Raw genomic sequence first — 14096 nt, forward strand, 5'->3', positions numbered from 1 at the left:
AGTAAGCTGTTACCTGTGATTGTCTTTTATTGTTAATAAAAATGTCCCTTGAATGAGATCTGGGTCTAATAAAAACTACAGTATTTTACAAAAATGTATAGAACAAAGTTCAGGAAGGGTGTCTGTTTCAATAATACAATCCCTGGGGTGAAGACAACAATTACAGCATCTGGAGACCTGAAGCACTTTATAGACAACCAGGCTCTGGGTAATAGGGTCTCCCAATGCTCCTTGTTTCTGTGTAGTGCGAAGACATATTGATTGCTGAAAAAATACAGTGAAAATGTCTTTAGACCAGTAAACAAAATTCAGGAAAAACAAAATCAAACACAATTTTCCTAGCATCTGTAGGTTTTATTTGTCTATGGAAAGTGGTGGAGCATGAATGCAGACTGCAGAATCCACGAGGTTCAAATAACACAACCTGTGGCACTAGAAGCTTTGATAACACTGAAAGCAGTGGGGGGGGGGGGGGGGGGTTGTCATGTAAACCCATTTAGCAATGGAGTGAATTCTCAATATTTAAAACCCTTTGAACAGTACAAGACAATTAAAAATTAGATCAAACTGCAAAAAATTGCTGTTACTTGCAGCCTATGCTTTTATTTTCCTAAAAGCCACATATTAAAAAAAAAAAATGTCATTCATCATATATATATTTGAATTCCCATTTTTACATTTCGGGTCGGTTGAAACTGCAGGCAAAATGCATCCATACCTTGGATAGGCTTATCATGTAAACATTTATTTTTTAGAGTACACAAGAAATCAGTTTTATTTCATTCTAATTTTATTGTAAATTATTATAAAATATTACACATACTTAAACAAGTTCAAACATATATAGATATATACATACATAGAAGGCATATTAGTTTTATCGCACAAGGCATAACTACCTTTTCAACTGCACATCAAGAGGGGAAAAAAATATATATATAAAAGAGGGGGGGGGGGAGTATATCTTGTACTGAAATTTTATCTAGCACCTCCGAAGACCTTACATTTTTTTTTCTTTTCTTTCACTTGTTCCCCTTCTTCCCCTCGGGAATTTACTTTCCTTTTATTTTCTCCCTTTTCTTCCTACAACTTCTTGCCAGTTTCCTATACTGCCTCCAGGGGGCCCACGTCAGGAGGCATCTCTCGTGTGTATCTAATTCCTGTGCTAAAAGTGTCTCCATTCTTTTTATACTATCCATTTCTAGAGCCCATTTGTTGACCGATGGGGATTGTGTTGACCGCCAGTGCCATGGTATCACCAGTCTCGCTGCCGTCAACCAGTGTCCAAGCAGACTCCTTTTGATATTTTTATATGGTCCTGGTAGTATAGAGAGAAGGGTGTATTAGGAATTAACTCCCCAGTAACTAAGGTGTACAATTGCATAATCTTTTGCCAGAAGCTGAAGATTTGGGGGCATTCCCACCAGATATGGAGCAATGAGCCCTTATCCATGTGGCACCGCCAACATGTATCTGATTTATCAGGATATATACGCTGGAGAGACACTGGGCTCCAGTACCATCTTGAGAGGAGCTTATAATTCGTTTCTTGTGCTTTAATTGTTGGTGACAAACAGTGTGTTAGATTGAATGCCTTCTCCCATTCCCTAGCCTCAATTTGAACATTGATCTCATTCGCCCATTTGTTTATATATTTTCCGGGGGCTCGCAGTGGTTTTTAGTGATAAACATCTTATATAGTGTTGATAGGACATGTTTTGGTTTAGGGTCTTGTGTTAAGAGAGTTTCAAGTTGTGTTAAGTCTCTACCCAGAGATTTACTTGAGATGATAGAAGACCAGAATGACAATAATTGCCAATATTCCAACATTTGCGTAAATGAGGGTTGCTGTGTAGGGAATAGATTTAATAAAGACGGAACTGTTCCCTGGTGTATAATCTGGCTCAATCTATAGTGAGATTCTTTATTCCATACAAGGAAACTTGTCCGGTTTAATGCTGGCGGGAAAAGGGGGTTACCAAATAAAGGTGTCATAGGTCCTTCATAAGAGGACAGTTCTAACTGTATAGCTGTTTTAGCCCATATATTCAATAAATGAGATGTAAGAGGGGGCATGGTATCTAGTAACTCTCGATGAGTATTGCTATTAAGTAAGTCTAGCCAGAGCAACACCTTAAGATGAAGTCGGTTCAACCCTTGCTCTATTAATACCCATTGTTTAGTGTCAGTACAGTGAAACCAGTCCACCAGTCTAGTCAAATCTGCTGAAACATAATAATAGTATAGGTCGTTTGCACCTGCCCCTCCTTTCATTTTTGGCAGTGATAATAATTTCTTATGTAATCTGGGTTTCTTGTGACCCCAGATGAATTTTATAAAAGCCAACTGTAGAGTGGAAAAAAACGATCAAGGGACACAAACCGGGATAGTTTGAAAAATGTACAAGAACCGCGGTATTATATCCATTTTCAGTATGTTAATCCTCCCAAACCACGAGTATTGCTTAGCATCATATTTTTTAAGATCCTGTAAAGTATGTTGCAAAAGAAGAATATAGTTCATTGAATATAGGTGGTTCAGATCGGGGGGGATTCTAACACCTAGGTATTTTAGCGCTGAAGAACAAATCCTAAACGAAAAATTGTTTCTCAGTGCCATAAATTGTTGAGGTGTGAGTGACACGTTAAGAATTTCTGATTTTAGTACATTTACTTTAAAGTTACTCAGAGTCCCAAAACACTGAAATTCATATAGTATAGAAGGTAGTGCAATATGTGGGTTAGTAACATAAAGTAATAGATCATCAGCAAACAAGGCTAATTGTATTTCTTTTTGTTTTATCTGTATGCCAGTAATGGAAGAATTCTGTCTAATTGCTGTTGCTAAATACTCCATTACTATGACATATAGTAAAGGGGATAATGGACATTCCTGACGGGTACCATTTTGTATACTGAAGCTTGTTGTTAATGATCCATTAATCTTTATTCTAGCCACCGATTTAGTATAAAGCGCCATGAAGTGCCTTGTGAAGTACATTTGACCCTAGACCTATTTGCATCAAAGAATGTTTGAGAAAAGGCCATCCAACCCGGTCAAATGCCTTTTCTGCATCAATTGAGAGACGGCATACCAGTATTTTGACCCTTTGAGCATGATTCATTAATAGAAAAGTTTTAATCCTATTGTCGCGTTGCTTCTCTACTTTGAAAAAAATCCTACCTGATCCATATGTATTAAGCTTGGGAGAAGTGGTTAAAGACAGAGCGCAATCAATTTAGCATATATCTTTATATCTATCCCAATCAGGGATATAGGACGATAACTAGAACAAAGTGTTAAATCCTTATCTGGTTTCGGAATCAAAGTGATGTGAGATTCTAAGGTCTGTGTTGGAAATTGGTTGTTATAGGTAAAACACGTGAAGCATAAATGGGGAGAGATGTTCTTTATAGGTTTTATAGAATTTATAAAATCTGCTAAAAGATCAAGATAACGTGCAATTGTCGTAGTTTGATCATTGTTCGGAATATAGAAATTTGCGATTGTAAAAATTTTATTCCATAATCTGATTTTAACCCCCCTAGCAGTAATCCCGAGTCTGGCTCGGGTTAGGAATTTACTGATAGAAGCGGTAACCCCGAGCCACACTCGGGATCGCTTCGCTGGATGCAGGGGAGGACACAGGGAGAGTTACTCACCTTGTCCCCTGGATCCAGCGATGTCCCCCACGCTGTGTGATCGAGTTGTCCTCCGCTCGATTCACAGTGCCGAATGCCACCGAGCTCCGTTCCCTGCGACGTTACGGCGCACGGGAGCGGAGAACGGCGGCAAATTCAAAAAAGTAAAAATACACAAAACACACACAGCACTGTAATCTTACACATTACAGTGCTGTATTAAAAAATACACACCCCCTTTGTCCCTAGTGGTCTGTGCAATGCCCTGCATGCACTTTTATATTATAAATACTGTTTTTTCTGCCTGGAATTTGGAGATTGCCCATAGCAACCAAAAAGTGTCCCTTTTTCAGTGTTTTTGGATTTGATTACATTATTGAATAATTTTTAGTATTCTTTATTATATTATAAACGTTATCATACCCGGGATGTCTGCTAGACTCTGGTTTGAACAGATTTAAGAGAGTTATTCCTAAGAATTACGGGACTACAAAATAAAACGCCAAATTCCCATGCAAAATAACTGTACCGCTTTCAGCACCTAAAACCGGACTGAATCATACCGCCAGGGAGGCTACGAAAAAAATATCTACCATTTGGGTCAGCTTTATGCTTCAAGTTCTGTATTGGTAAGTGTTTATGGAAAGCAATGGATACCCCTCTTGCTTTGGAACTAGACATAGTGCTATGAAACCATTGTGAGTAATGTTTACGCGAACACACTGGAATATTACCACTATGAAAATGAGTCTCCTGGAGGAGTATAATATCCACCTTAGCTTTATGTAAATTATATAGAATCTGTCCTCTTTTTGATTCATTATTAAGGCCTTTGGCATTGTAGGTGCAAAGTTTCAGTGACGCAGGAGAAAAAAAATTGGTTGCCATAAAAAAAAAAAAAAAAAGGGAAAAGGTAATAAAATTAGAGAGGTTCCCTCTCCCAGATCTCCGGGCTACCCAGAGAAACGTAGACTAATAACCCTACAAAGAAAAAAAAAAAAAGAGGGGAAGGGGAAAAATAAAAACAAGCTATGGAATATATCCCAAAAAAAAAGCACACAAATCCCTACCAGAGGGCTGGTGTTCCTACAAGGGGGGAACGTTGGTAAGCAGTGAGGGTACCCCACCGCAGAGACCATGGGCAAGCGAAAAAAAGAACAACCGGCGGGTACATCTATGCATATTTTTCCCCTTCCCCCCTCTTCCCTCCCTTCAAGTGAAGAAAACAATGCCATAGGTCGTGTCCTTAAAAAAAAGAAATCAGTTTTAGAATTATTTTATTGTATTTATTTTTGTTTGTTAGAAGGAACACTGCACCCTTTTTATAAAATGATTGATGGAATCAATTTGGGATGTTCAAACATTCTTACATGAGACATGAATGTGTCCTTGCCAAGGTTTTGTTGTTCAGTTATGCTGACTTCAGCTGCACCTCTAGCAGTTTCATTTTCAAGCCTGAGGTTATTTTACATGAAATTCTACTAACTCTTTAAGAAACACCTTTGTAAAACTGCTTTCTCTGCATATTGTACATATTTCAGAATAGAAGGTATTGACAAAAAAACTGGTTAGCCTTTTTTTTGTCTGTTTTTATTACTTTATTACGGGTACTCTCATTAATTCATACTATTCATTTACACCAGTCACTGCCCTCAAAGAGCTTACAATCTAGTGCCCTCATCTCATATACCCCCCAATACACATATTAGGACCATTTTAGTTGGAAGCCAATTAAAGTGGTGGTAAACTTGAAAACTTATAATACGGCTTACCTGTAGGTACTGTGAATATCTCCTAAACTTGCACAATTTAGGAGATATTCAGAGTGCATGCAGCCAGTTACCTGACCAGCGCATGCGCTCTAAAGGTCTGGCATACAGTTCCAGATCTTCAGAGCCCGTGCTGTAAATGGTAGTTCCTGTGTGCATATGCAGGACTAATGTCACTGTGCCCCTGGCCACTCATGAAGCCGGAGGCCACAAACTCAGAAGAAAGATGGGGGGGGGGAAGATGTCAGCCCTCTCAGCGGGTGAAAGTACGGTGCTGGAGGGCTTTGTTCTAAGGTACGTTTCTCATTATGATATTGCCTTGTAGGGAATTTTTTTTTTCAGCAACTGCAGTTTACTACTGCTTTAAAAAGGAGCATCAGTCTTCTTTTTAAAATATAAGTCAGCAGTTACAAATACTGTAAAAATGAGGTACCGTATATACTCGAGTATAGGCCGACCCGAATATAAGCCGAGGCCCCCAATTTACCCCCAAAAAACTGGAAAACTTATTGACTCGTGTATAAGCCGAGGGTGAGACATGGCTGTCCATCCCTGTGTGTCCGTCCATCCCTGTGTGTGTGTCCGTCCATCCATCCCTGTGTGTGTGTCCATCCATCCATCCATCCCTGTGTGTGTGTCCGTCCATCCATCCCTGTGTGTGTATCCATCCATCCCTGTGTGTGTGTGTGTGTGTGTGTGTGTGTGTGTGTGTGTGTGTGTGTGTGTGTGTGTATTCATCCATCCATCCATCCCTGTGTGTGTGTGTGTGTGTGTGTGTGTGTGTATCCATCCATCCATCCATCCCTGTGTGTGTGTGTGTGTGTGTGTATCCATCCATCCATCCATCCATCCCTGTGTGTGTGTGTGTGTGTGTGTGTGTGTGTGTGTGTGTGTGTGTGTGTGTGTGTGTGTGTGTGTGTGTCCGTGCAGCCTTGTGTGTGTGTCCAGCCTACCTGTGTCCCAAGCCTCCGTCCCGAGCCGCCGTCGTCCCGAGCCTCCTCTGTCCCGTGCCTCCTCTGTCCCGTGCCTCCTCTGTCCCGTGCCTCCTCTGTCCCGTGCCTCCTCCGTTCCGTGCCTCCTCCGTCCCGTGTCGTGCCGATGGATCGCCGCTCTTCTCGGCGGCCATTCTACAATTCAAAAGCCGCGCCTCCGTCCTCCGCCTGTGATAGGCGGAACACTCAATTTCCCAGCAGCCTGTGTTCCGCCTATCACGGACATCCTCTCATACTCGTCCGTAGTATGAGAATGAACGGATGTCCGTGATAGGCGGAACACTGACTGCTGGGAAATTCAGTGTTCCGCCTATCACAGGCGGAGGCGGAGAAGGAGGCGCGGCTTTTGAATTTTAATGTCCGCCGTCTGTCTGCTCGATACGCTGATCGAGCAGTCAGACAGCGGTGACTCGAGTATAAGCCGAGGGGGCACTTTCAGCCTCAAAAAAGAGGCTGAAAATCTCGGCTTATACTCGAGTATATACGGTACATATCAGTACCCATACCTCCCAACGTTTCGAGATGGGAATGAGGAACACCTATCAGCAAAAGTATGCAGGCATAGGACACACCCCTTGCCACACCCCCTTTAAAGGAGCATTGTACAAAAAAAAAAAAAAGATTGGTTAAACCCACAAGTGCTACTATTCTTTTACATTGGCTTTTGGAATTTACAAATGCAGCAATTTAGAAATCAGATGAAAGATTTTGGGCTCAAAAACACTTTTTGATAGATAAAAAGTGCATTTTATATACAACTTTATAGATCAGACTAAAATGAGGGACAAATGAGGAGGAATGAGGGACAGAGGGACATTGCTCCAAATCAGGGACAGCCCCTCAAAATCAAGGACAGTTTGGAGCTATGTCAGTACCTCGGGTCAAGAGCTGTCTTTGCTTGTCACTGGCCTTGCCATTTTGGAAATGTGAGCCGACTGTGACTTCCTGAGAATCCATTGCCTACTCCCCACATGCACAAGATTGCGTGGCACTATGGGACCGGTCTTGCAGCCTCCTTGGACATCTGATGTGTGTCAGCAAGTTGTGAGCAGAGGGGCTTGTCCATTAACTGCACATCATTCTTGCCTAGGTCTAGAACTTGGACATTGGGAGAGGGTATCTGTCAAAAAAGGTATCCACTCCCTGTAAAATAAAAGTCAAAAGTGTTGGGGATAAGGATGGGGAGTTGAATAAGCAGCACTTTCACTTTTGAGTGAGGTCTGCTTTAACCTTCTAGCATGTCTTTGGTATGTATCAGGAAACCGAAGCACCTGGAAGAAACCCAGGACAGGGGTAGCATACAAACTCCATACAGATAGAACTCTGGTCAGAAATTGAGGACCCCAATGCTGCAAGGCAGAAGTGCTAGCCATATAATTAATGTGTTGCCCACTATAACCAGGGCCATCTTTAATTTAGATTGGACCCTGGGCAAAAAATTTCTTGGGCCTCCCCCCCCATGCAATTTCCCTCTCCACCTACTCCGAGACATACAATAAATAGCAGCAAGACTTAAAATCAGTTTTCTGTATCAGATCAGGCAGCAATTGTGATGATTGGTTGCCAGCAGTTACAGCATATCATTACTGCTTACTGACTAGTTGCTAGAGGTTACAGCACACATTAAGGTTCACTGATTAGTTGCTAGAGGTTACAGCACATCCCCTCCTCACAGCAGGGGAGCATGATATACATAGGAATGCCGCCTTTATTTACATATCAATGCCGTCAGCCGCAGCTATTTACTTAGTATTGTCGCCGCTAATTACATACGAATGCCGGTTATTTACATGTAAACACAGGGTCTGCAGGTGAGTCATCTGCACACAACAATAGGGCAGAGCTGGGCAGCATTAGTACCAGCATTTCACACTGAGATATTGGGACACAGCACAGGAATAAAACTTCAAGGGACAAGGGAATTTAAACCTGGATAGTTGGCAAGTATGAGGCAGCTGTTTTGGGCCCCACAACAATGACAGGGCCCAGGGCAGCTGCCCCTTTTGCCCTGCCTTAAAGACGGCTCTGACTATAACTATGCCCACTATCTTCTGTATTCAAAAGATAAATAAAGCAGAAGAAAAACTGTACCAAGTTTGTTGTAACTAAATCATGATATATCATGATAATCATAGATAACTGAAATTCAGCAGATGTTGCTACAGCACAATGATAGGGAAATGTATTATAGTGTACTATTCATAGATGTTACCACGGGAGCTTATTAGTATGACATTGAAAATAATTACTCTAAAAAGGGCAGTACTGTACTACTTATACTATGCAACTTCCATTGGTCATAATGGACTCACTGGATAGAGAATAACTGTGTTATTAGAATGACTTCGGAAAAGAAGGGGATAACTTAAAGGGGTTATAAAGACAGAAGGCTTTTTTATCTTAATGCTTTCTATGCATTAAGATAAAAAAAACCTTCTGTGTGCAGCAGTCGCCCTCCAGCCCATCTGATACTTACCTGAGCCCCATCTCTCTCCAGCGATGTCCACGAGTTCCTCGGCCATCCAGGACTCTCCACCTGATTGGCTGAAACATAGCAGCGGCACCATTAGCTCCCCTTGCTGTCAGTCAAAGTCAGTTAACCAATTAGGAGAGAGAGGGAGCGGGGCCGAACCGGGGCACCGTGTCTGAATGGACACAGGGAGCTATGACTCGGTGCGGGTGCTCCCCATAGCAAGCTGCTTGTTGTGTGGGCACTCGACAAGAGGGAGGGGCCAGGAGAGCCGAAGAGGGACCAGAGAAGAGGAGGAACTGGGCTGCCCTGTGCAGAACCCCAGGTAAGTATGACATGTTTGTTATTTTTAGAGAAAAAAAAAGCTAGACTTTACAATCACTTTAAAGAAAGGAGGGAAAGGAAGAGAAAAAAGAGAGGTGGCTTGGTGATGGGAAGGTATCTAGAGGGAAGAGATTGCAAGTCCTATAATACTGGGTTCATTTATTAAAGGCAAATATGCAGTTCACTTTGCAAGTGAATTTGCCCTAGAGTTTAGTGAATGTGGTAAAGTTTCACTTTTTAAAAGAATACCAGATCACATGCAAGGAAAATAAAAAAGTTAATTTTTACTTGCACATGATTGGATGATGTAAGTCAGCAGAGGTTTCCTCATTCGCTAAGCTCTGGGGTAAGTTCCCAAAGTGAACAGCCTATTTGCTAAATCAAACTCACTAACTGTTATATTTATTAAACTTTTAAGTAGACCCCATATGTTCATAGAGTTATTCATTCACCATCACTTGTATCACTTGTATTATGTCTGCAGTCTCTGATCATCACTTGTATCATGTCACCAAACTTAGACCATCTCTTGTATCATGTCATCAAACTCTGGCCATCTCTTGTATCATTCCATTAGTATTCGACTATATCCTGTTATGTGTATACTCTCTCTGGCACTGAAAATTCTGTAAATTTATTGTGCGGCCCTTGATGATGGGCACTTGAGGCCTCCAATATCAAGAACGTTAACCAACAATGTACTAGTGGATCTCCCTATTCTAGTGCTTCTACCTGATCTCATAGTATTCCCAAGATGGAGTAAACGAATCGGTAGGTTCTAATGAACACAATTGTATCTTGGAAAGCCCGTCTATATATTTTTAACGTTTCCTGAAGAAGGCTCAGGCAGGTGTAGTGCAAACTTTACACCAGCAAGGGTAAGTATGTGAGGTGTAGTTTTTAGAAGAACTAATGTTTTTCTAAAGATTTGTAGATATAAATGTGCATGTGGTAAATGTAAATCTAGTAACCAAAAACTGACTACTTTTTGAAGTATAGTTTGCAATATACATGTAAATGAGGCGATCATATTTCTTCTATTACACGTTCAGCTTTCCTTTAAAGTCTGATTAACTTAAAATTACAATGCTCATAACTTTCTGTACCTCTCTCTTAACCTTAAACCTGAAGACTCTCTTTAAAGTGACTGTAAAGGCTTGTTTAAAAAACAAAAACAAAAAAAAAACATGTTATATTTACCTCCCCAGTCCAGTTGGTTTTGCAGAGTAGTCCCGATCCTCCTCTTCTTGGGTCCCTCTTTGCTGCTCCTAGCCCCTCCCTCCTTTGAGTGCCCCTCAGCCAGCAGCCTGCTACAGGGGGCATTCAGACATGGACCCCAGATCTGGCCTCACCCCTTCTCTCCCCTGATTGGCTGATTGACAGCCACGGGAGCTAATGGCACCGCTGCTCTGTATCAGGAGGAGTATCCTGGATGGCTGAGAGGATCATGGAATTCTCTGGAGAGAGAAGGAGCTCATGTAGGTAATAAGGGGGTTGCTGGGGGAGCTGCTACACATAGAAGGTTTTTTTTCATCTTAATGCATATGCATTAAGATAAAAAAAAACTTCTGCCTTTTCAACTCCTTTAAGACTGTTGGCTATAGACATCTATGGGCAGGTTGATTGTACCCAAGTCGATCCATCAATCTGCTTTAGCCTCTTGCAATAATCAGAGGTCAGTAGTATGTAGGGCAGTGTACAGAGGTCAATAATATGTAAGATAGTGTACAGAGGGTAGTAGCATGTAGGGCAGTGCCCATGGGTCAGTAGTAGGTAGAGCAGTGTCCAGAGGTCAGCAGTATGTAGATCAGTGTACCAAGGTCAGTAATAGGTAGGGCAGTGTACAGAGGTCAGTATTATGTAGGGCAGTGTACACAGGTCAGTAGTATGTAGGGCAGTGTACAGAGGTCAGTATTGTGTAGGGCAGTGTACAGAGGTCAGTAGTAAGTAGGGCAGTGTACAGAGGTCAGTGTTATGTAGGGCAGTGTACAGAGGTCAGTAGTATGTAGGGAAGTGTACAGAGGTCAGTAGTATGTAGGGCAGTGTACAGAGGTCAGTATTGTGTAGGGCAGTGTACAGAGGTCAGTAGTAAGTAGGGCAGTGTACAGAGGTCAGTGTTATGTAGGGCAGTGTACAGAGGTCAGTAGTATGTAGGGCAGTGTACAGAGGTCAACAATAGGTAGGGCATTGTACAGAGTTCAGTAATATGTAAGGCAGTGTACAGAGGTCAGTAGTATTTAGGGCAGTGTACAGAGGTCAATAATAGGTAGGGCAGTGTACAGAGGTCAGTAATATGTAGGGCAGTGTACAGAGGTCAGTAGCATGTAGAGCAGTGCCCATGGGTCAGTAGTAGGTAGAGCAGTGTCCAGAGGTCAGTAGTATGTAGATCAGTGTACAGAGGTCAGTAGTAGGTAGGGAAGTGTACAGAAGTCAGTATTACGTAGGGCAGTGTACAGAGGTCAGTAGTATGTAGGGCAGTGTACAGAGGTCAGTATTATGTAAGGCACTGTACAGAGGTCAGTAGGTATGCAGGACAGTGTACAGAGGTCAGTAGTATGTAGAGCAGTGTACAGAGGTTAGTAGTATGTAGGGCAGTGTACAGAGGTCAGTAATAGGTAGGGCAGTGTACAGAGGTTTAGTAGTATGTAGGGCAGTTTACAGAGGTCAGTAGTATGTAGGGCAGTGTACAGTAGACATGTGCATTCGTTTTCATCCGAGTATACTTTCGTACGAATTTCAGGTATTTTTGTTATCGTTTTAACAAACAATAACGAAAGTGACTAATCCAAAAAACGAAAGATCCGACATAAACAAATGCTTTATTTTTGTTTTCGTGGTGACAACAGTTCAATATAGATAGGAGATTCAACGTGACGCTGACAATAACAATCTTTGTCTATCGAACCTGTGCTTGAATGTGCCTAACCCTTAACTCTATTAGTCCAGGATTATTCTACATAGAGAGGAAAGATTCGATCGATGTTGGAATTGGGTGGGGGAAGTAAAATAAAAATAATGATGATGATGAATGTTATTGGCTGATTGTAACTAAAGAGGAGGAGCTGTAAAATAGCTAGAACTAAGTACACACGTACAGCCAACTTACTTTCCCTTATGATTGCTAGCAGAGAGAGACACAGACACTAAATCATTTCAGAAGAATCTTAGCTGGCCAGTTTGTCAGAGAACCTGAATTATTTAGCAATTAAGCATATGCACAGCAGCAGAACAACTTAACTTTTTCATAATAATCTGCTGCTATTGTGTTAGTGTTGTGAACTTGATATTGATACTAGTGTTGATAGGGTTGTGCCTCCGAACCTGCCCATGTTGTGGGGGGGGGGGGGGTGGTATTTATTATTATAGATCCTATATTATAGATTGAGATTCTATATAGATTCTATATACTCTTGTTACCTGTCTGATCAGTGATCACTATCACCAGTCCATTTTCTGTTTGAACTATATACATTCAACATGAATGACAAAGCAGCGAAAAACATACAAACGTCGAATCTATACGGAGTCATACAGTTTAGCTGCTCCGTCGAATCTTCTTTGAACATTCGACAGATACCATAAGCTTTCAATGACAGATTCAACCTTAATTAATTTGGATTTTTGGACGAATGCAACGAAATAAATAAAATGAATTTCAGGAGTAACTAAATAAATGTATTTTTCGGATGAAAACCAAATTCCAAAACAAAATATTTCAGTGTGCACATGTCTAGTGTACAGTGGTCAGTAGTATGTACAGCATGGTACAGAGGTCAGTAGTATATAGAGCAGTGTACAGAGGTCAGTAATCAGTAGGGCAGTGTACAGAGGTCAGTAGTAGGTAGAGCAGTGTACAGAGGTCAGTAGTGTGTAGGGCAGTGTACAGAGGTCAGTAGTAGGTAGGGCAGTGCACAGAGGTCAGCAGAAATGTAGGGCAGTTTACAGAGGTCAGTAATAGGTAGGACAGTGTCCATAGGTCAGTAGTATGTAGGGCAGTGTGCAGAGGTCAGTAAAAAGGAGGGTAGTGTACAGAGGTCAGTAATAGGTAGAGCAGTGTACAGAGGTCAGTAGTATGTAGGGCAGTGTACAGAAGGTCATTAATAGGTAGAGCAGTGTGCAAAGGTCAGTAGGATGTAGGGCAGTGTGCAGAGGTCAGTAGGATGTAGAGAAGTGTGCAGAGCTCAGTAATATGAAGAGAAGTATATAGAGGTCAGCAGTATGTAGAGCAGTGTACAGAGGTCAGTAGGATTTAGGGCACTGTGCAAAGGTCAATAGTATGTAGGGCAGTGTGCAAAGTTCAGTAGGATGAAGAGAAGTATATAGAGTTCAGCAGTATATAAAGCAGTTTATAAGGATCAACAGAGTAGAGAACAGGGGGTCAGTAGGGCAGAGGACAGGGCATCAGGAGGACACAATACTAGGGGGTCAGAAGGTCAAGGGGGGGTCACCATCTGTGTACAGAACGCCTCCAGGTAGCCATATTGCATTTTACAGAAAATTACAGTGCTGCAGATTGAAAAGGAAAGGTAATTTTTAATAAGATTAAATTACAAGCATGACTTGTGTTGCAATGGTATATGCTATATTATGTTTTTTATTTGCAAATTTTTTTTCCCACTAAAGTGGAGTTACCCTTTAAAACAAGTAAATACCTTCACATCAGTTTACTAATGCTAACAGCATAAGGATTGAAAATAATTAATGTTGATTGGAAGAGTTTTGTTCTGCTTTAAAATAAGGTGACTTTTAAATACATTTTTTTTCCTACAGAATGCTATTCACATTGCCCCTTATATTTTTATCAGTCGTGTACACAGGTATGTATATATGAAATATTTATAGCTATACATATTAAAAAATAATTAAAAGAGAAGTCCAAGCCTACCCACAACCCTCACCC

At 41.4% G+C, this 14096-nt stretch overlaps 1 protein-coding gene across 1 annotated transcript in view; it reads left to right on the top strand.

The window, feature by feature from the left end:
- Window positions 1–14096, top strand: part of LOC143928309 (uncharacterized) — a 62337-nt gene that overhangs the window by 9228 nt on the left and 39013 nt on the right. The window contains exon 2 of the mRNA XM_077453121.1: window positions 13967–14013. Coding sequence (XP_077309247.1) covers window positions 13968–14013 — 46 coding nt within the window. The 5' untranslated portion in view covers window position 13967. The remainder of the gene's footprint in view (window positions 1–13966; window positions 14014–14096) is intronic.

Source organism: Lithobates pipiens, unplaced genomic scaffold, assembly GCF_037356315.1.
Source record: "Lithobates pipiens isolate NorthernLeopardFrog02 unplaced genomic scaffold, aLitPip1_a1.2 Scaffold_23, whole genome shotgun sequence".
NCBI classification, from domain to species: domain Eukaryota; kingdom Metazoa; phylum Chordata; class Amphibia; order Anura; family Ranidae; genus Lithobates; species Lithobates pipiens.